This window comes from Ambystoma mexicanum, chromosome 3p (genome assembly GCF_040938575.1).
Source record: "Ambystoma mexicanum isolate Mex_15411 chromosome 3p, UKY_AmexF1_1, whole genome shotgun sequence".
NCBI classification, from domain to species: Eukaryota; Metazoa; Chordata; class Amphibia; order Caudata; family Ambystomatidae; genus Ambystoma; species Ambystoma mexicanum.
In genome coordinates this window covers 1,221,222,635-1,221,243,999 of record NC_090925.1, presented here as the reverse complement: position 1 = coordinate 1,221,243,999, position 21,365 = coordinate 1,221,222,635, and the positions used below count along the sequence as shown (strand labels likewise).

Genomic DNA, 21,365 nt, shown 5'->3' with positions numbered 1-21,365 from the left:
CGGCATTTAGAGTTATTTCATTCTCATGGTTTCACTGACTATAGTGCTGCTTCCTCTATAAAATAGTAGGCATTGATATACTGCACACCAAATTCACTTGTTTCTTTGCTACATAATGGTAATTCTGCTTGAAAACCACCATGGCCCTCTTATAATCTCAGTTGGTCTGGATAAAATCACCTCTTTGGCAGCTTCTAATCTCCATCCACTATCTACTATATGGTATGTGTAGCTTACTCCTTGCATCCAATGCGTCTCTTGCAGCCATGCCTGAGCACTTTTGCATTCTGTGAGGCAGCTAATCTGAGTCGTCTGTCTATTCTGGATAATGTGCACATTTTTCATATGATCTGCCCTGCATTTATACTATGACAGGTGTACCTTCCTCGTGGCAGCTATTGATGAAGTGTACTGTACGTATGATAGACCATAAGTACCCTCATGATGGACTGCTAATGTTGGCCTTGAAAGGCTACTTGTTCATCACTCTGATTACAGCAAGCATGAAGAGGGTAAAAAGACTGAAAGGGTACCCTTGCCTATTTTGATCGCTGCGAGGCAGCATATCAACCAACCTACGTGTTGTGACTGTGTTGTTGGGGGCGCAACCAGGTACTCTGCACCCCTTAATTTCTTGGGTTCAGGGAGGGGGTCCCCAAAGGTGTCTGTGCCCCAGGCCCCAAAAGTGCTTAAAATGACCCTGAGGGTATTGGGGGAATTTTGTAATAATCTGATAGACGCTTACTTGCACTCTTCTCCCTCACTGTCTATGAATCAATTATAAAAAGAGAGATCTTTACTGAAAAGAGGCTCTAACTTAAATGTACGTTTCAAATTAACCATTGATGCTGAAAACCTAAAGTTAAAATTCATCTGGACCGGCAAAAGAAGCTATTTCTTTTTATATAAGACATGCAAGAAAATATGTTCAGATCCCAAAGCTACAGTAGAAACGTTGCACAATTGGTAGATGGCTATTAGAAATGAGCAGAGTGGGTTGCAACTGCTTGTGTAGTGCATTCAAGTAGATTGAATCAAGGTAAATGTGTGTTCAACTTTTTCAGACCTTTGGCCCAGGTGGAAAATAATACATTTGGCTGAGGTAGTGTCAGCACATCTTTACTCTCCTTTCCGAATTCCCAAGGGGCTCAAACGTATTAATTTTAAACTTTATTGTGAATAATACCTATTAAGTTTATTGTATTTTGATTTTGTGTGTAAACATGTATACAAGGGTTCTGCTCACTAATAGCAAACATGCAAATGTGCTCAACATATTTAATGGAAAGCAAGGATTGTAGGTTAATGCTGAGTTAAGTGATGTCCCTAAACATGTAAGGTTAGAGAATGGGGACTACATGTGTGTAATTACTGCTACCCCACATCTGTTAGCGAGCACCAGATTACTTACAGGAACTAGAAAGTGAAGAGAGACTGAATTAAGAAAGAAAATGTTAATGTACTATGAGTGAGGTCTCAGCTGATATCTAATTCAATGGATGATAACAGTGAGGGGGTTGTCTAAAAAGAGGACTGAACATTTGAAAAAACAGTTTATGACAAAATATATCTTGTAATTGTATGGTTTGTCTGAATTACTTTGTATCATCCACATTCTCTGACAGGAGGTTTGGATATGGCAGTGCCCTTTCAGTGTTTAGTACTTGATCTAATAGAATACTTAAAATTGTATTGTAGGAAAAGGAGCATCAAAGAAAGAACCACTTCTTGAACTTTCGGAGAATCCTTTAAAGGAACAGGTGAGAACTGATAAAGAGTTAATGAAGTAAAATGTCACAGACATACAACGTTATGAACTGTGAACTCGTTCATTAATTGGTTATATAGTAATTGTATGTTGGGTCATGACAAATAAATGTGCATATAGGCCGTAAGTGGGGAAATCCCCTGCTTGACTTTAAACATGAGAAAAGCTATAATGTGCAATTGAGATACTGCAAGCCGTTGAATCCCCAATGCTGACTGAATAAACAAAGCATGTCACATATTGAGTAAGCACCACAGACTCATTTTGTATTTAGTGAACTAAAGCTGGACTGCCTTAGAAATATATATACAATAGGCCTCATTATGAGTCTGCTGGTAGTCGTGCCAGTAAAAACGGCATAGCTGCTGCCGGAGTAATCTTTTTTCTGGCGCCAATGGGGATTTACCGTGGTATTACAGCCCGGGGGTCCCGGTAATCCCCCATTGCCGGGCACCAGAAAATATTACTACCCATTCCCATTCATGTCCCATTGGACTCAATGGGAATGGGGAGGACGGTAGCACCGGCACCATTCATGAATGGTGCCGGTGCTCCCGTCAAGGTCTGCAAGCGAGTGCCGTTCCGCCCGCCAGGTCTGAAAGGCACCCGCTTGCAGAACTCGGAGTATGCCAGTCTGGTAATACCGTTATTACCGGACCGGCATACTTATAATGAAGCCCCATGTGTTCTGTACAGCAATTGACAGTTGCTTGCAGTTTTGTTGTCAACATCTACACAGTGCTGTTTGACTACAAAAACTATCAAATCTGTTTTCTCTCTGAAAGCGTGCATGCTTGTTCAACATTGTTGTTCTTTATTCAGTACAGCAATTTTCAGAGGGAATGCAAGGTTTCTCTGTATTACCCTGGGAATGCCCAGGATTGGAAGCCACAGTAGCTTCCTCCCTCTTCTTCTATGCAGCTAGTAGTTTTTTTAAAATGATTTTTTATTGGTTTGAACCATGTCATCTGATTGACTTACAACACTTCAAAGAGATATAAAACGTAAACATGTCAACCTAGATATAGTAATATATCAACTAAAATAAAAGGTGCAAAAGTCTCAATGTTACAAATGTGTACATAATATGTAAAAGTGTACATAACAACTCTCAGTACTAACGAATAAGCAATTTACCATAGCCCCATTTTCAATTATGAAGGAAAATTAAAAAACAAAAAACAGGGAAACTGGTCTGGGGTCATTCTGAGTTTTGTAGCAAAGAATATAGGCCGTCTCGGGAGGATAGCTCAGGGGCAACGGGCTCGCCTTGGAAGCAAGACGACACGGAGCAACACAGGTTCGATCCACGGGTCCGCACTTAGAATCTGGGTATTAAGCGCATTATAAATTACCTATCATATCATATCATATTGAGGGCAGGCAAATGTGGGTTGGCTACTTATTAGTTAACAATGTAATCTTATTGCCAGAACCTGTGGTGGAGACATAAAGACAGGTCACAACAGAGAGAACGTCCTCATCCGTCACCTCCCCCTTCCTGATCTACAAAAGTAATGAATGGTGCCCATATTGCTCTAAATGAATGAAGTCTGTCATAAAGCATTGCTTCACATTTTTTCCCATATGTTATGCTAGCAAAGGTTAATATGAGGTTTTTCTGCCCATTTAAGGCCTGTCTCGGTGAAATGTGCTCTGAACAACCATGTGGTTGCTGGTAGCCTGTCATACATGTATGCAGGGGGCTGAAAAGTGCATTTTTGCGCCACTGTGCAGCCCCCCCTGAAATGATCAAGTCACCTTGAGAAAAAGGTGACCTGAGCATTTCTGGAAAATAGCGCATTTGAAACAAGCTCAATTCTGCGCGCGTTTCATTTGTGCTACCTATTGAGAATCCGACCTTTAGTATTTACTTTCAAGACCCTACTATGTTTTGTAGTGTTATTTCTATTGCTGTTTGTAAATCACACATCTGTGATGTGTAGCAAGCCCTTCCATATGTTGATTCTCTGGTGAGCAGCAGTGGGGAAGGCAGCAGGGGGATGGCAATGTGCCACAGGCGTGCTAGAAACTGTTTGGGCCCTGGCACTTATTGCGCCGGGTGCTGTACTGTCACAATCCTAGATGACGAGGAGATGCCTAGACTATTTTTCAGAAGAAATCTGGTCTGACAGGCAACTTGATAGCCTTCCATTCAGCAAGCGACACTGGGCAACAAGCGGGCAGTAGAGACACAATGCTGCCGCCATCTTGTTGGATGTCATTTCACCTCTGACTCTGTTTTCCAGTGAAAAGTACTTCCCATCTATTTTATTTTCACTATTTGTGTAGGTATTCTTTCTTGCTATGGCTGTCCTCCATTTACTGGCCTGCTTTCGAACTCTTAAAGAGGAGGTGCCTTTAGAAGAGAGATGAAGTGTAGTTTGCAGAAGCATTATAGCAGCAATGTGGCAAAAGACAGCAAGATGCATTTCTTAGAATCCTCACCGACCCGTGCACTTATCTACTCATCCTGCCGCCCCAATGCTAGTAGTATTGATGCTATTAGTATTAGAAATGGTGGTAATAACACCAGAAGTACTACTACTTCCTCCATTTTAGCACTATACCAGTATCAGTAGGTGCACTGCTACTGCCAGCGGTTGCACTTTTTGTAAACATTGCATTACTTCCTGTACTGCTCTCCTCCCAATAGTAGTATTAGTGCAGCTACTGCTAGAAGCACTGCTATGGCCAGTGGTAGCAGCAGCAGCAGCAGTAGTGGCAGCAGCACTACTACCAGCAGCGGTACTAGCACCTCAACTACCAGTAGGATTAGTACTTCTACAACCACCATTGCTAGCACTAGTGACATTATTAGCACTGCTACTGATAGTAATAGTACTGATAAAACAAGCACTAGTCACACTACTACCACTAGCAGTAATAGTACTATTGCCAGTACTACTATGGCTTCTACTACTGCTACTGTACTACTGGAAGCAGCACTACTACTATTATTACTACTAATGTAAATACTAGCACTACTACAAGTAGTAGTCAGAGTAATAGTCATACTGGTACTCCTACCAATAGTAGTAGACGTGCTACTTCAGAAGCTGTTCGTAGTACTTATACTAGTACTAGCCCAATTGGAAATAGTTCTAGCGCTGCTACTAGTAACGGCAGATATCTCAATACTACCATCACCACCACCACTACTACTATGATTACAAGTACACACATAGTAATAGTAGAAGAATGACTATGATTATTAATGACAGTAGTACTAGTTCTAATACTACTACTGCTTCTTCTAGCACTACTACTGATAGAAATAATATAGTAGTACCGGTACCAATACTATAGTTATTAAAAGTATAGACATAACAGTATTGGCACTGTTAGTCGTGTTACAACTGCAGGTAGTAGTTCTATTACTGCTTATAATAACACTACTACATGTGTTAATACTATTGGTGGGATTAGCAGCTAAATTCACCTGGTGGTATTAAGTGAAAGAACAGGCAATCTTTTACTCTGCCAAATTAAAGTTATACTTTCTCTACAGACATCAGGGTCTCCTCACAAAATAACCATAGCAAGAAAAATGCTTTCAGAAGTGTTCAAAGTGAAATGGCCCGGGAACGGCCATATTTTAGTTTTGTAAAAATGGTGTGTCCCTTAACATGGTTGTCCCAGAGTAATGGCACTAACCCAAGGATCCTGTGATGGTTCCTTGCCTTGGAACCCTTTCACCTCTCTGTACTCTATAAGAGTGGTACATTTAATAGAAAGGCTGATTTTCTCACTTCCTTATGACGAACAAAAAGAGACAGGAAAGTAAAGGGAGGTGTGTTATGTTATGTTACGTTACGTTAAAGGTATTTGTATAGCGCACCGTCACCAACGGAATTAGGCGCTTAGCCAGATCTGTAAACGAGAAGGTGGGTTGGGTTAGTAGGGTGAAGAGGGAGTAGGATAGTGTGTGAGGAAGTGCTGTTCATAGAGCCGCAAGGACTATGGCGCAGAAGTCTTTCCGACCTCCCTAGCTTCACATGACAGTGCTATAGCACTCACGGTTGTAGAGAAGGCCAGCATGCTAGATATATGCAGACTGTCGCCCCCTAGCGGTAGTCCGAAAAGCGCTGGGGAGCAGACAGCCTGCAGTCCATCATGGGAAATGTGAGCACTGCGCAGACTGGCCAAGGGAGGGAGAGTCTGTCCGTGAATGTCAGTCATGGAGCGCTCGCTCACCAGCAGGACTGAAAGCAGCAGGCCCACCAGAGCCGAGAGTATGGCGCCAAACCAGGATGCAATCACGAGGCGGGGGAGTGACGCCACGTCGGCCGCTGGAGACCCAGTGAAGACGGTGTGAAATATCCTGACACAGAGGCAACGGTGGCAGAGCAAGCTGAGAGCCAAATCTTAGGATTTCTGGAAAAACGTTCGACACAAGTGAAAGAAAAGACAAGGAAGAGTAAAATGCAGAGAGTCTGAATACACAAAGTAAAGCTGCACGCTGGAACTTTGAGCTACAGTTACCACAGCACATTAGGGTGGCCAACTGTCCAGTATTTTGCGTGATTATCCCGTAATTGGAGACTCTGTCCCACAGTTTGCAGAGTGGCTGTGCGGGACGCAGGTTGTCCCGACTTACTTTGTTCCCTGGAGAGTGACTCTCGGTAGACAGCAATTCGGGATAACCTGCGTCCAGCACAGCCACTCTGCAAACTGAAGTGGCCTCTACACACAACGGCGCTGCCACCTGCTGCTTTCTTTCTCTGGGCGGCTCAGCAGCCCCAGCTCCTTTTGAGCCTGCAGGGGGAGCTGCTAACGCTCTGACACCATCTTTATTCCAATGATAATGCTTTGTTCCTGGGATCGTGATGGTCATGTTTGCAGTTACAAAAACGTGACCATGACCTACCAAGGCCAAACCATTTGCATTGCAATTAAGCCAGGTGTTAAGACCCATTAACAAATTTAAATCACAAATGGGGCACAATGACACTGTGACGTCATCAACGCCTTGTGGGCAAGTGTCCCGCAAAAGGATATCAAAGAGTTGGCCACCCTAGAGTAGATTGTGGGAATGAATAAACAAAACCAGTGAGAAAGTATGAGGAGTAAAGCTGCCTGTTGGAATTCAGTCACGCTTCCTTGAGAACCAGATGAATAGGGCTAATGGTGGAAACTGAGGAAGAGTATGCAGGCAGATCTGCTGCGTGATGGCGCTTGAAGTCAAACTTCTCTGAACCCACATTAAGAGGGTGTACACATGGAGAACTTTTGTCCCATTTTTCCTGTAGTCCTGTGTGTTTATGTGCGAATCAGGTGTCATTGTCACTCTGGCTTACTGTTCCACGGTAGATGCTGTGCAGAACGAAACCTCTCAGTCTTGTGGATGTCTGTGGTCGTTCTCTCAGCGCATATCTGGATGCAGTGCCCCGGGGAAGGTGTGGCAACGGTGCACCAGGCTCTTGCTCAGGGCTGGCCATACTTGACAGCTCACTTGTTGGGCTGGCTGTATCCTCACTCCTGTCCTGACTGGTGGACCGTCGTGGCATCACGTGGGGGTTAGCCCGGCCTGTGCCTGACACTTCTGCCGGAGGGGGGGCCTTCTCCTCAGATGGTCACTGGTACTCTCCGGAAGTGAGACCCGTTCTAGGTTACGGGCTCTTGTTCCCTTTGGGCTGTTACCATTCCGTGGTCGTTGCTTATTACCATCCACGGGTCTGCTTCATACAGAAGTGCTAGCTTGGTCCTGGGCTCTCCGTTCTTTACCAGCACCATGTCTCCTGGGGTGATGTCGCTGGTGATTGCCCTCCTGGTGTGGCTTTCTCTAATGTTCCAGGCTCTTCTCTCCCTTTCAATGCGCTCCCAGCTCGGGAGCCGTCTAGCTGTTGTTCACTGGCAGCCCTACATGTGCTGGGAACCCAAACATTAGGGCGGCTAGGCTGACATGGGTGGGTGAGTGTGGCGTCTGCCTGCACGCCTGTTATACAACATTTCCATTTCATGTGTAATTTTCCCTCCAGTTGTGAGCACAGCTTTCTGCTGCACTCCTCTGGGCTTTTAGCTCACTTTGTTATGGGGAAACTGACATGCCCTTAAAGACAGTTAGTACTGGGGGACTGTGTTTCCCTTAGTCCTTTTCAATGTTGCAACTTTCTTGCAACATGTTGCAGGTACCTTGCAGTACAGTGCTCTTGGGTCTTCCTGTCATTTCTAAAGGTCCTAGATACTCGAAGGATTTTTTAGGAGAAGTGCAGGTGTGCCTTTGACAGAGCTTGTGGCAGCTTATCTTTTCATGCATTTTTAACCCTTTCCTGCCAGGTAAACCGCGATTACCGCGTTTGGCATGAATAGGTGGCCTGGATCCAAAATGGCCATGCCACGAGGTTATTTGTCCTATCCTTTGGCCATCTTGCCCCTTCACCTTCCCCAGGTCGAACCTACCCAGGTCAGTCCTTATTTGGGCATGCATTCTCCCGTGAAATGCCAAGCTTTTGCGGGCTTCTGCATCTCTTGTGTGTGTGCTTCCAGGATGTAGGCTGGCCTGTCTGGTTCCAAAACAAATCCTGGGTGCCAGAGAGTCTGATGTGCTGTGAATGCCTGGGACCACCGTGGTCCATGATTGGCCCACGTATGGTATGCTTGTATGCAAGCAGATCTATCATTGGGTCCTTTTCGTTTTGGCGCGAAGGAGATTTTGGATAAGAGAAGGCTCCAAACACCCATACCATGTCGATCTCTGGAGTTCTCACTAAATGAAGGATAGGATCCAAGTATCCTGAAACTAAGAAGCCGAGTCGAGGAACCACTGGTGACCCGCTGGAAGGTTTGGCACCCTGAGGCTGCTGTCGTACCGCTGGACCCCTCTGCATCTGGTCATCCTAGAAGGTCTTCGAAGACGCTTTGACCCATTGGAATAGTGGGACCAACTATTCTCGGCACCTTCATCAAACTCTGCAAGTAAGCCTTCTCGGAAGTGTCCCTGGGCCAACCAGTGGGCTGACCAGCTTGTGCAGGACCTTTGATCTGATACCGCCACCGTTTCGAGGAGGCCCTTGATACTTGGTACATCGCAAGCTCCATGTTCACGGCACTCTCACACCGAATTTCATACACTTGGCTTTGCCAGGTCTGGAGTAAAGAGAGAGCGCCCCAACCAGAGTACACGCGGTTACCATTTCGCCCCGCCGTGGTGACAAACTTCGCAAACTCATTGCAGCTGTGCCCCTCTGTGCCCTGAAGCCTGCTACAGCAGAACTGGCCTGATCCATCTACCAGGAGCAGAGAAATTGCCACTGTCCCATTTGGGAATCAATGCTGTAACTTCGACGCTGAAAGCCTCAGAGCCGCGAGACTGCCGCATTTGAACCTGCAACCGAAGTGGACTCGACTGCCGAAGTTTGGTCCGGAGTACGCCGGGGATCGGTGAGTAATTGCAACCCTAACCGGTGGCCCATAGTGAAGCAAGGGCAGCCCTCCTCGAATAGTGGGAACCTATTCTGCAGCACCTCACCTGCCTTCCTGAACTTCTACAGCCCCATACAAAAGACCCTGTTTCATCCATCTGCACTACCGTGTGCGCCAGCATCACAAGGACATTTGAGCACTAGGCTTCTCTCATTTTAGGGATTGGACTGCCTTTCAGTTAGGATTGTGTTTGATGCAGAACTGCCTAAATACTATTTGCACTACCTGCTTCCTTCCCTTTCTAGATTGTGGACCCATTTCGTGCATTAACCCTTTAGGCTCCTTTTGGTCTTGTTTATATGTATTTTGATAGGATTGTATTGGCTTAGAAGTATTACTGTGATTTTTGTTGTGTGTTGAACTTCAAAGGCCTTGAAATAAATGTATTTGTATTTTTAATATATATACACCTGACTGGGAGTGATTTGGAAGTGTCCCTTACACTGTGTGCTCATTGAGGTCTTTTAGTCACCCTCACCCGGCTGAGACCTAGTCTTGACCGCCGCCAATGCTACCTTGATTGGTCTGGCTTGTCCAGAAGGTTACCCTGTTCCAAGAAACTAGGCTGGTCTTCTGATCCTCTGCCCACCAGGTCAGAGTTCAGAAATCCGTCTTAACAACGCCCGCAGGAACGGGTAGACTTCCTGCACCCACGGGTTCTGCTACTCCTATGCGATGCAGATCACTTAGTTTAGGGAGGCCATAAATCGTTCCTCTTCTCCATTTTCTTGGGGCTATTATGGGGTGATGTGATAATGTTCGACATTTAGGTTGTCTAGGAAGTTCCGTAGCTCTCGCCCTTTGAATGGGGGTCCATTCTCGCTTTTTACTCTATTAGGCATACCATGCACCGCAAAACTCTTCTCCAATGCCGTGATGACGGAGGCTACGTCTGTTGATTGGACTTGTTCGACTTCGGGCTACCTGCTGAACTCGTCAATGGCGACAAGTAGGTACTCCTCATTGGCTACCGAACAGAAGTCCAGACTGATCGTGTGCCACCTTTGCTGGCTCTGAGGGGGACATGCAGTGGGTTCTGGTGGTCCTGGCTGCTGCAACACTTGGCATGCTGCACACACACACGTACTAGTGCTATGACTTTCGCTTGTATGTTGGGCAGCCACACTGTCGATTTGCGGAAGGCTCGAGTCTCGGTGATGCCTTGGTGCCGTTCGTGAGCTAGCCTCAGGGCCCTTTACTCCAATGGCACGGGTAACACAATTCGGTGTCCTTTCAATATAATGCCATTTGTGGAGACTGATAGCTCGTCTCGCACCCCTAGTAGATGTTTCAGCAGCTCCTGGGCCACTGCTGTCCGGTTCATTGCTGCTGCTAGTAAGTCTTTCCAGTTTCCTGGCAGGTTGGATTCCTTGACTCGCTGGAGGCATGAATCCTGGTTTGTTTCTCTGACAATCTCTTCCAGTTTCATCAGTTTCGGCCTGGCACACACAACCATGTGACACATGTGTTTGTTTGTTTCCTGGGTGTCGTCTTACTCTGCCGTTGGTGCCGACGGGGGTTATTGCGACAAGTAGTCTGCTGGATTGTCCCTCCCTGAGCGGTACGCCACATCAATGTTGAAGGGCTGGAGTTGAAGCACCCAGCGCTTGAGCCTTGCAGGTGGATGTGGAGCAGAGCCCTTGAAGATGGGCACCAGGGGTTTGTGGTCATGTACACTGTTGCCCGGTTTACCAGCAGATATACTTGGAAGTGACGGACCCCCATGAGATGGCCAGGGAATCTCTATCTATATGGGCATACCTCTGTTCTGTGTTGGTCAATGCTTGGCTGGCGAATGCTATGGGGTGTGCATTCCAGTCTTTGTCCACTTGGGTGAGTTCTGCTCCCAAACCCACCGGGCTGACAACTACTAACAGTTGTGTTTTGCATACAGTGTTGAAGAATGCCATCATGATGTTAGTCAGCAGGGATGCTTTGATCCTCTGTAATGCATCTTCTTGGTCTGGTCCCCAGGTCCAGGGGACGTCTTTCCGTGTCATTTGCTGAAGTGGGGCTGCGATGGTAGCCAGGTCTGGGATGAAACGGCTGCAATAGGATGCCATCCCCATGGAGCTCCGCACCTCTGACACTGTGGCTGGTGGATGGGCATTCTGGACATCCACGACTTTGGCTGGGTTGGGGGAAACTCCCTTCACATTGAAGACGTAGCCAAAGAATCACAGTTCTGCCTTACCAAATTGGCATTTTTTGGCATGTAAGGTGAGGCCGGATTCCTCTTGGTGCGCTAGAATGGCTGCTAGCTATGAGTTGTGCTCTTCTTCAGAGGTACCGTAGACCAGGATGTTGTCGCTCATGTTTGTTGTCCCGGCCAGGTCCTGCAGAACTTTGCGAATCTCATGCTGAGCGACTTCCGCCGCCGACGAGATGCCAAAGTTGAGCCTGCAGTACCACCTGGATTCTTTTGCAAGCCGGATCTGGTGATAGCCAGAGCAGAGATTCAGCTTGCTGAACATCGATACACCCTGTCAGGTCGACAATCAGTTCATCAATGGTTGGTGTGATGTGGCATTCACGCCTGATAGCCAGGTTTGGGAGTCTTATATCAATGCACATTCTGACTGCATTCGGTTGCTTTGGCTTCTTCGTGACCACCATTGGGGAGACCCAGGGGGTCGGTCTGGATGTTTTCTCTATGATATGGGGGTCTTCCAACATGTTGAGTTCCTCCTCGATGGCTGCCCAAAGCTGGAATGGCACCCTCTGATGCCAGACCGCTCGCGGCTCAATGGATGGGTCGATGTGGAGTGTTACGGTCCTGTTTTTCAGGCAGCCAATGCCTTTGAACAGCTCTGTATGCTTCGCTATGATTTTGTCCACTTTCGGCCATTGGAGCGGGAGGGTGAAGTGGATGATTTTCAGTGTCTCTGCTGTTTTACATTTTAGGCGAGTCTCGACACCGGCGTGCACTACATAGAGCCTGGTTCCAAAGGCCTCACTATTGTACACAATGTCAGCGTTGAATGATCACTTTACTGGGAGGGGTGTCTTGCTCCCGTATGCATATAAACTAACTGTTTTGGGTTGCAACACAGGTTTAGTGAGTATGGCTGTGACTTTGGTGAGCAGTATAACATTGACCGTTGCCCCATTGTCTATAATTACTCTGGTCTGCATGCCATTCATGAGCACTATGCACGTAGGCTGGGATTTCTGTGTCGATCTCTTGGACTTTTTATGTGGCACTACTGTAGAGGTGAGGTGCACCATTTGGGTCTGCCACTTGCGATGCCCTGCCTGTCGTCCCTGGGGTGATTTGTCCTGCCTCGCTTTCACTGCTGGTTGTGTGCACTCTCCATTCTACTGTTCTTGCTTTGCCTTTGTGATTTGTCTGCCGACCGCCTCTCGGTCGATGTTGCTCTCGCAAGGGGGTCTCTGGGGCCTCTCGCGTTCACCGGTGCTAAGGCAGACCAAAGCTAAGTGGTTACATTTCCCACACTTCTGGCAGGCGCTCCAATCTCTGGGCAGGGTTTTCTGCGATGTCACGCACCTCCGCACCACCTGTATGACATTTGGGGGTGTGCTGACCACGTTGGAAGAATGGAGTTATTTCCTGGGGCTTGTCCTTTGGTGTCAACTGCTGCGACCGCTGCTGTTCCTTGTTCGGCATCATCAGCAGATGACTAATGGCTGCTTCCATCGCGGCTAGCTAGGTGTGCGTCCTCTCCCTCTGATGTCCTATCTCAAGATGCGGTCTAATGGAATGTTTATTTCAGATAGAATCTCTCTCTGGAGCTTTTCAGACAGTAACCCGTGGATATGATATGATATGGTATGGCATTTGTAATGCGCCTATACACAAGTGTTTCAAGGCAGGACGAGGCAAGGAAAGGGGAACAGAGGGATGACAGAGACAACAATCTTACTAGGCCAAGTGACATTGAGATCGCGCAAGTGCAGGGGAGGGGGAAAGTGCCAGGGGCTAGGGGAGGGGCAGTGCTGTACATGGGATCAAAACAATAACAAAAAGTGCGGCCAGCAGGTGGCAGGCGCAAGGGTAAATGCAGACAGCAGGTGTCCAAAAGTGCAGGGAGGGCGACTGTAGGGTTACAGATACAGACCCAAGTGCAAGGGTTGCCGGGAGGCAGTGCGGGTGTGCAGCTGTGCGGCTAGGGGCCTGTGCCCGAAATCCGAGGGTAGCCAGGTTGCCAGTGCAGTATCAGACAGGAAATCAGCAGGGGAGGAGTAGAGAGAAGGCAGAAGCAAAGAGGAAAGTCTTGAGGTGATTCTGGAACCAGAGATGGTTCTCCTCAAGTTTCGGAGAGGCAGGGAGGCTGTTCCAGAGGGAGGCCCCAGCCGAAGAAAGAGATCTACAACCAACTCGTTGCTTGGAGAAGTGACTGACCCTGAGTGAGTTGCAGATGGAGGAGCGAAGCGCTAGAGTAGGAAGGTATTTACGAAGAGAGAGTTGGAGGTATTGCGGGCCCAGGCCCCAGAAGGCCTTGTAGACAATGCAGAGGGTCTTGATCTTAATCCTTACAGCCACTGGGAGCCAATGAAGAGATTTTAATGTTGGAGGGATACGATCCCTGGCAGGGACGTCATTTAGGGGGCACCAGAGGTCGCACTGCGACCCTCATAGTCTCCCTTGCTAGGCCTGGGGTCTCCCTTGCTACCCCTTAAAAAAAAATATATATATATGTATCCTTTTGTTTAATTATTTTTTTTTTTTGTTTTACAAATGAAGCACCTGGGCTATAGCCAATGCCATTTGAGATTTTCGTCTTTCTGGAATTCCATACAATAATTGCTAGACTCATTTAAGGTTTCTTTCAGGCACAATTCAGGGGGTGAGTCACCAATTTAGTATTTTCTTAAACACCTCAAATTCACAATGCAGACAAAATCCTACAAAAAGCATTTATAGTAGAATAAGCATACATTTCGGACTATGTATTTTGCTTTTCCCCAATTTGGCATGTTTCTTTCTGCCGATATATGTGGTGATCCATTCTTGTATGAAATGTATATCATGTTGCAGTAATATTGTAACCATATTTTTCATAGTGTACTTAGAAACAATGCTATGTGATGCCACTTCCTGTTTTGTCAAGGGGTAAACAGTCATGTTCCATCGCTTCCCGTGATGTCACTTCGGGGTGGGGTCAAATGACATCACTTCCTGTGATGTCATCAGAGATCACGGGTCATGTGATGTCACTTCCGCTACCCCTGTCATTTTGGTGAATTGACATCCCTGATCCCTGGGCTTGAGGCCAAGGACAAGTCTCGCAGTCCTGTTCTGGATGAGTTGCACAGGGCGGAGAGTAGAAGCAGGCAGATTTGGGAAGAGGCTATTGCAGTAGTCCAGCCTGGACAGAACCAGAGCTCTAGAGACAGTGAGCTTCTGGGGGAAGGAGATGAAAGGAAAAATACCTCTTAGGAGGTGCAGTTGGTAGTTTGACTTTTTAGAGACATCAGAGATTTGATGTTACAGACTTGATGGTCGTGCAGAGTAAGGATACCTCCGTCCCCAAGTACCGCACAGACAACACCAGAAATACTGCCTGTGTGGTCTTTGAGGCCACAGGTGAAGTGGTTCGTAGGCCTGGATTCGGGAACAGCAGGAAAAGGACCCCTCGAACGCTGTAAGGCAATAGGTTATAGGTAAGCACAGAGCAGTTGGCAAGAGTAGAACCCCAGGGAAATGATCCTAAATGGCTTACCTAATGTGTTGGCAAAAGATGTTCAATAACAGCAGAGAGGCGTTGGGGGTTCCCCAAGTGGTGGAGGGCGGATGGTGGGTATGCAGACAGGCAAACGCCCAGCGTGAAGGCCAGAGGCCAAGAATCCAAGGCAAGAAACAAAATCCGTAAGGCAGACCAGGGACAGTCCAAGGGTCAGGCAGCGAGAAAACAGTTCCAAAACGAGGTAACAAGAGGCAAAGGCACTAGGAATCCAATGAGCAAAGGTAGTCTGGCAACTGGTGATCCAATGTCAATACTTGGGCAAGGCAAAGGCAGTCCGTGGTACAGAAAACGTGGTCAAGAAAATCCGTAGAGTCAGCAACAGAACAAGCGTCACGGAATCCAGGTGGAAACAGCTGTGAAGCGACGCTCATTGACTTCCGGACACTTTTATCCAATGACGGCGTATCACGTGATGGGGAGTGACAGAAATCACGTGATACGGAAGTATTGCTGCAATGGAGAGTCACGTGACGCGTGACGCGCGGATCCTCCGAGGTCCATTCAGGGCACCCTGGCGACATGGAAGCCTCCAGTGTAGCTGCCAGGAGCGGGAGGGAAAGTAAGTGCCAGGTGTATGAGTAAACCCCCGGGTATGTTGACTGAATGGGCGCCTGAACATGCGTGCAATCGGATGTGTATGTGAGTGAGTGGGACGGCAAGAGGCCGAGGGTGGGGGCGTGGCACCCGCAGAGGGGATGTTAGGTGTAGGAGACAGGAGACGTAACATTTGAGGAGAAAAGGAGAGTGTGGAGTCGAAGATGGCCCGAGGTTCTTAGCCTCACAGGTGGGGGCAGGAAGAGGGCCAAGGGAGGCCAGCCAGAGAGTGACAGGAAAGGAGGGTGCACGTGTACTGATGAGGAGAATCTCTGTCTTACTGGCATTAAGGAAGAGATCGTTGGCGGCACACCACTCCTTGATAGCAGACAGACAGTCAGAGATGAGAGAAGGAGAAGAGGTGGCAGAGAGGAGCCTGAAAATGAGTTGAGTGTCATCCGCATAGCACTGAAAGTTGGAGCATAGAGCGTCAATGCGGTAGGCGAGAGATGGCAGGTATTGGTTGAACAGCCAGGGAGAGAGATTGGACCCCTGGGGAACACCACAGGTAGAGGGTGAGACAGAAGAAAGGAAGGACCCAAGTTGGACCTGGGAGGGTCGATCAGAGAGGAACAAGGTCAGCCAGCCCAGGGCATGATCAGTGATACCCAGGTCATCGCGGAGACGATTGAGCAGGATGGCATGGTTGACCGTGTCAAAGGAAGACGAGAGATCAAGTAATATGAGGACAGAGGGGAGATTGAAGTCAACGTTAGAGAGCAGGTCTTCACAAATGTTCAGAAGAGCAGTTTCTGTGCTTCTGGCTGCTCTTAAGCCAGACTGATGGTCATGGAGACAACCAACAGATTCAGTGTGAAGATTAAGCTGGGAGATGGCAAGCTTTTCCAGGCGTTTGCCCAGGGAAAGAGTGATGGAGATCGAACGATAGTTAGCCGGGCAGGAGGGGTCGGCTGAGGGTTTCTTGAGAAGAGGGTGCCCAAGAGAGTGCTTCAGGGGGGAAGGGAAGGCTCCAGTGGTGAAGGAGTGGTTGCAGAAGTCAACCAGGGCTTGAGCGAGGGTGTCAATGTGGTCCTTGATGGTTTTGGAGGAACAGGGAAGAACCTGTTTTGACAAGACTTTCATAGATCGGACTTGTCTAGAAATCTTGTCAGGGGAGTACAGAGGAAAGCTAGAGAAAGAGGGAGGAGAGGTGGTCACAAGGGGCCGGAGGTAGAGGCGAGAGTAGAGGGAGGAGGAGGAGAGGACAAGAGGGTGGACAGGCTGTCCTGAGTTTTAGAGATGAAATGAGAGGCCAGGGTCGTGCAGAGGGCCTGGGAGGGGTCAGGAGAGGTAGAGACTGCAGCAGGATTGGCCAGCTCCTTGGAGATTTTAAACAGTTCCACTGAGTTGTTAGATGCCACCGAGACGTGGGCTTGGATGTGGGCTCTCTTCTTAGTGCAGAGAGAGAGCTGGTAATGCCTTTGGAGAAGGCGGCAGGCCAGTTTGTTAGAGGATGCGCAAGAAGCTAGCCATTTCCTCTCAGCCACCCTGCACTAGCGTTTAAGGGTGACGAGGTCAGGGTCATACCAGGAGTTGCACTTGGCTTTGGGCTTCAAGCAGATCCTCATGACAGGGCAAGAACATCAAGAGTATAAGAGATAGAAGAGTGGAGCATGGAAAGGGCTGTATCAGGATGTGAGTCAGCCAGAGGAGGAGGAGGGGGAGAGAAAGTGGCAGGGAAAGCTTAAACCGACACACGCTTCATGGGTCGGATGACCAAGAGGGTAGGTGGCAGTGCTGGATTTGGCTTGACCTGAGGGGTAGAGAGGGAGAGATGGGAGGAAAAGAGAATGTGATCACTCCAGGAGAGAGGAGTGGTGAGGGGGGATAGAGATGGGGAGGTCTGAGGAGATCCAAACATCCAGTGTGCGCCCTGCAGAGTGAGTCGGGCCAGAGGGGAGAATAGAAAGAGAAAGAGAGTTACAGAGGTCACGAAAGAGTCCAGAGTAGGGGCTGGAAGCATCCAGGTGGATGTTAAAGTCTCCAAGAAAGAGGAGTTCAATGGTGGAGGCCTGGAGGGAGGAGGAGAGGTCCGCCCACTCAGAGAGGAAGGAGGTGATCTGACTCGGTGGGCGATAGATAGTAGCCACGGTTAGAGAGTGGCCAGGAGACAGAGAGAGAGCCTGCAGGCAAGGCATTCGAAAGAGGAGTAGGCCTGCATTGTAATGACCGAGGCAGGAATCCACTCCTGGAAGATCAAGGCTACACCCCCTCCGGAACGGTTGAATCTGGGCACGCAGAGGATCTTGTAACCATCAGGAAGGAGAGTGTCAACGCTCGTGACAGAGCTGGCTGTAAACCATGTCTCAGTGAGACCGAGGACATCAACATCAAGTTCTTCCAGGAGGTGGCAGATATCAGAGGAGTGTTTGACAGCTGAGCGAGAGTTGAGAGTGGGAATATGGAGAAGGTTGCCAACCTTGAAAGACTTCTGGGGAGGGGTACATATCAGAGGTACGCCCTGCAGAGGTTTAGAAGGAGCCCGAGGGGGGGGGCAGAAGAGGAAGGACGCGAGAGCAAGGTAGCCAAGGAGGAGGCAAAGGTGGGAGGCAAGGAAGCCGAAGAAGGGAGAGAAGGGACAGCAGGAATAGAAAGGAAATTGATGAGGCGGGGAAAGCATCTATCAAAGAGGAGAAGGTTGACCTGAGGGCCTTGGACCAAGATGGTGCCAATCAGGTAAACATTAATGATGACCTTATATGAGTGGAAGGGGGCCAGGAGGGCCTCCCCCCAGGGACCATCATTAATGGGAGAAGAAGATAAAGGAGAGAGCACAGAGACCATATGAAGAGTCCATACGTCTGGCGAGGGAACGACAAAGTGGATTTCGATGAGTTGCTGTCTCACAGAGAATTCTTCATTGGGAAATTTGCAGTCTATAGCCATTTTGTGAATTCTCGAGTGAAAGTCATTGATTGATTCTGTTGGTCGTTGCCTCGTTAAGCTCAGCTGAAACCGTTCATAGTCGGGATTTAGTTGTGGCTGGAATTTTCCATTCAGTGCATTTCTGGCAGCCTGGTAGTCATCCTCCTGGCCCCTGGTCGGCAGTGTGTTGAAAAGCCATAGTGCAAGCGTGCCTAGGTCTAGATTGAGGAGTGTGCGCTTCTCTTCGTCGGCAGTGATTTTTTTTTACTTGAGGTGCAGCTCAAATTATTGGAGCCAGAGGTCCCACTGAATAGCTGCCCCTTCCACATATGGGTCAAATGGTTTCATGAACGCTACTTGAGTGGAGTCATGCGAATTGCTTCTCTCTGGTCACGCAGCTTGCAGGCTGGGTGTTTCTCTTGAGGGTCCGGGGCTGCTGCCCCCCTGTCGGTTTATGCTTTCTTGACTTTGGCCTGGCGCTGTTGTCTGTTATCTAGGTTGGTGTCTGGTGGGCGCTTTGCTTCTAGGCTCTCCTGTCAGTGCTTGTGCTGCTGCGCTTGTGCTGTGCTGGTATGTGCGTTGGCTTTGGTAGTCTGGGCTGGTTCAGGTCACTTGCTGTGATCCACACAGGTATTTCCCCCCTTGGGTGGGGCAGCTGCTGCACATGCAGTGAGGGCACTCAGATTAGCATCCAAACCCTCCTCACCTGGGTCTGGTCGCCCGCTCACTGTTCATGTTCTGAGCACGTGTGTCTGTTCACTGGTTTTAGATGTTCTTTTCTTTATTTCACAATTGCGGTTACAGGCATTTGCCACCAGGTGGTGCCCCTCCCGCACATTTGCTGCAGCACTGTATCACTGCTGCGGACACCAGGCTGTTAGTCGGGTTCTGCATTGCTGGATGCAGGCACATAGGCCTTTTCGCCTCGTCGCCTATGTGATAATTCCCGTGCAGGGCTGTAGCACAGGCTGGGCCTGGCAGGGAGAGCTCCGGGAGTATAGATAACACAGACACACCAGTGGCTTATTCACTCCTGACTGTCCCGTTTCCCAGGAGCGCTTCTTCTTCTACTTACTGATAGATTTTTATCCTTCAGCAGTGATTTTGGATACCGTGACTTGAGCCTCATTACTCCACTTTCTCGGGTTGAGTATGTAGTCGTGGGTTAGTATTCTTCTTGGTCTGTGTGGTCTTGTCACAGTAGGGTTGGTTTCACAGGGTCTTCGCAGTGATGGCCATGGGTAGCGGTCGAAGGGGTTTGCAGTGGTGGCAGTGAGTCTTCTAATCAGAGAGTTCGGATTCTGATCCATTCCTTGGCAGAACATCTTACTCAGTTTCGCTAGATGTTCGTCCAACATCTCGATGTCCAGGTCTCTGTGAAGGTCTGCTGTCTTGTGAAGATTGGAGCTCCAGACGATATCCGCAGGGCCTTGTTCTGGACTATCTGAAGACTCTTCCGGTGTCGCTCATGGCATGTCTTCCATGTTGGGGAGGCATACGTCAGGGTTCGTCTGATGATCGCCTTGTAGATGTTGATCTTTGCCCGGAGGGGCATGGACTTGGTCTTCAGGAGTGGGTACAGCGCTGCCATTATTCCTGTTGCCTTCTGTTGAGTTTTCTCAATGTGGCTTTCCCAGTTGAGTTTGTTTCCCAGGCAGTCGGGTCTCTTTGTTTTATTCCTTTACTTGCGTCCTGACGTAGACACGCCAGGACGCCTCTGCTGCCTTTCCTCTACATACCACAGTACTCACCAAGAACTGTTACATAATGTAACTTGCATTCAGAAAGTCCACAGCTATCTTGGTAAAGTACACTCACAGAAAACTATTTAATAAACGTTCCGAGAGACTGAACCCTCCGAGTTCCACTATGTGCTAGAACTCAACATCCAGTAGCAGACCTACCGAAAATAATCCTGGCAACCAAAGAGCGATGGAATAGCGTTCTGAACAAGTGACAGCCAGAGAGTTTCTTTAAAAAGCTTCAATGAATTCTATTTGATCTGTTTTTATGATCCATCGCCACACACCTACTATTTACTCTGGTATAAAAGTAAAACAATCTGAGCTAGAAAGTGTTATTTTGAAGTAAGTTATTATTATTCAAAAGAATGCATTGATAGTGTTTTGTCTTTGAGATTCATGAGGTTTTACACTGGTCACCTTGTAACTCCTGTGACATTTGGATCAGAAGTGTTGACTAGAATCGACAGGAGGAGTGCCAACCAATACAGGGGCCATGTGTTTGAGATTAGACAGGATTACCAAATCCACCACATAGTATTTGGCTAGTGATACTTTCGAAAAATGTTTATCTTGACCTGATAACGGGCTGACTTTAGAACATCCCATTGAAGCCACCACTCCCTCGACTACCCTAATGGGTTTCTTGAGACTCTACATTATTTTGGTCTTTCCTTTCATTATTTTCACTTCCCCACTTCTTTCTCTTTGTTGTAACTGAGTTTTTTGTCATTAGCAGTTTCCTCCCTGCCCTCCTACCCCGATCTGTGGTTATAGCAAACCGCTATGCTGTCCTAGTTGGGTGACACTCGCCATTTTTAACTTCTAGCTAGAAGTTAATTAGATTTTTAGAATGATTCCTAATGCCAAGTCAAGCGGGGCCCGCCTCCAACCTCAGGGTAAATGTTACGCCCTACTCACCCAACAGACCCCTCGGCTCTCTCAACCAACGCTTGCTCTCCATCCTACCATTGTATTTGTTGGACGCTGGGGTGGACACTACGCCCTGCTGGCACTCCCCTACTGGCAAAATTCTCCCTTAACACCATGTCACACCACATTGTTCTCTCAATTTGGAAGGCTCTGAAAAGTCCATGTAGTTTAGGAATGCCGTCAGTTCCAGGAACCCCTGCCTTTCGCATGGATAGGTGCCCACCACGCCACAAACAATTATGTTGCTACAAACCACACTACTTTAAAGAAAAATATAATACACAGCAAGTTTCGATTTGTTTTGGTTTTTATTTACGTTTATTATTCTTT

The 21,365-nt window shown here is 48.0% G+C and overlaps 1 protein-coding gene across 5 annotated transcripts in view; it reads left to right on the top strand.

Moving 5' to 3' along the window:
* SLC4A9 (solute carrier family 4 member 9) overlaps positions 1-21,365 on the top strand; it is a 1,170,242-nt gene that overhangs the window by 714,083 nt on the left and 434,794 nt on the right. For all 5 annotated transcript variants that reach the window (XM_069652671.1, XM_069652669.1, XM_069652668.1 and 2 more), the window contains one exon: positions 1,699-1,760. In XM_069652671.1, the coding sequence (XP_069508772.1) occupies positions 1,699-1,760 (62 nt within the window). The remainder of the gene's footprint in view (positions 1-1,698; positions 1,761-21,365) is intronic.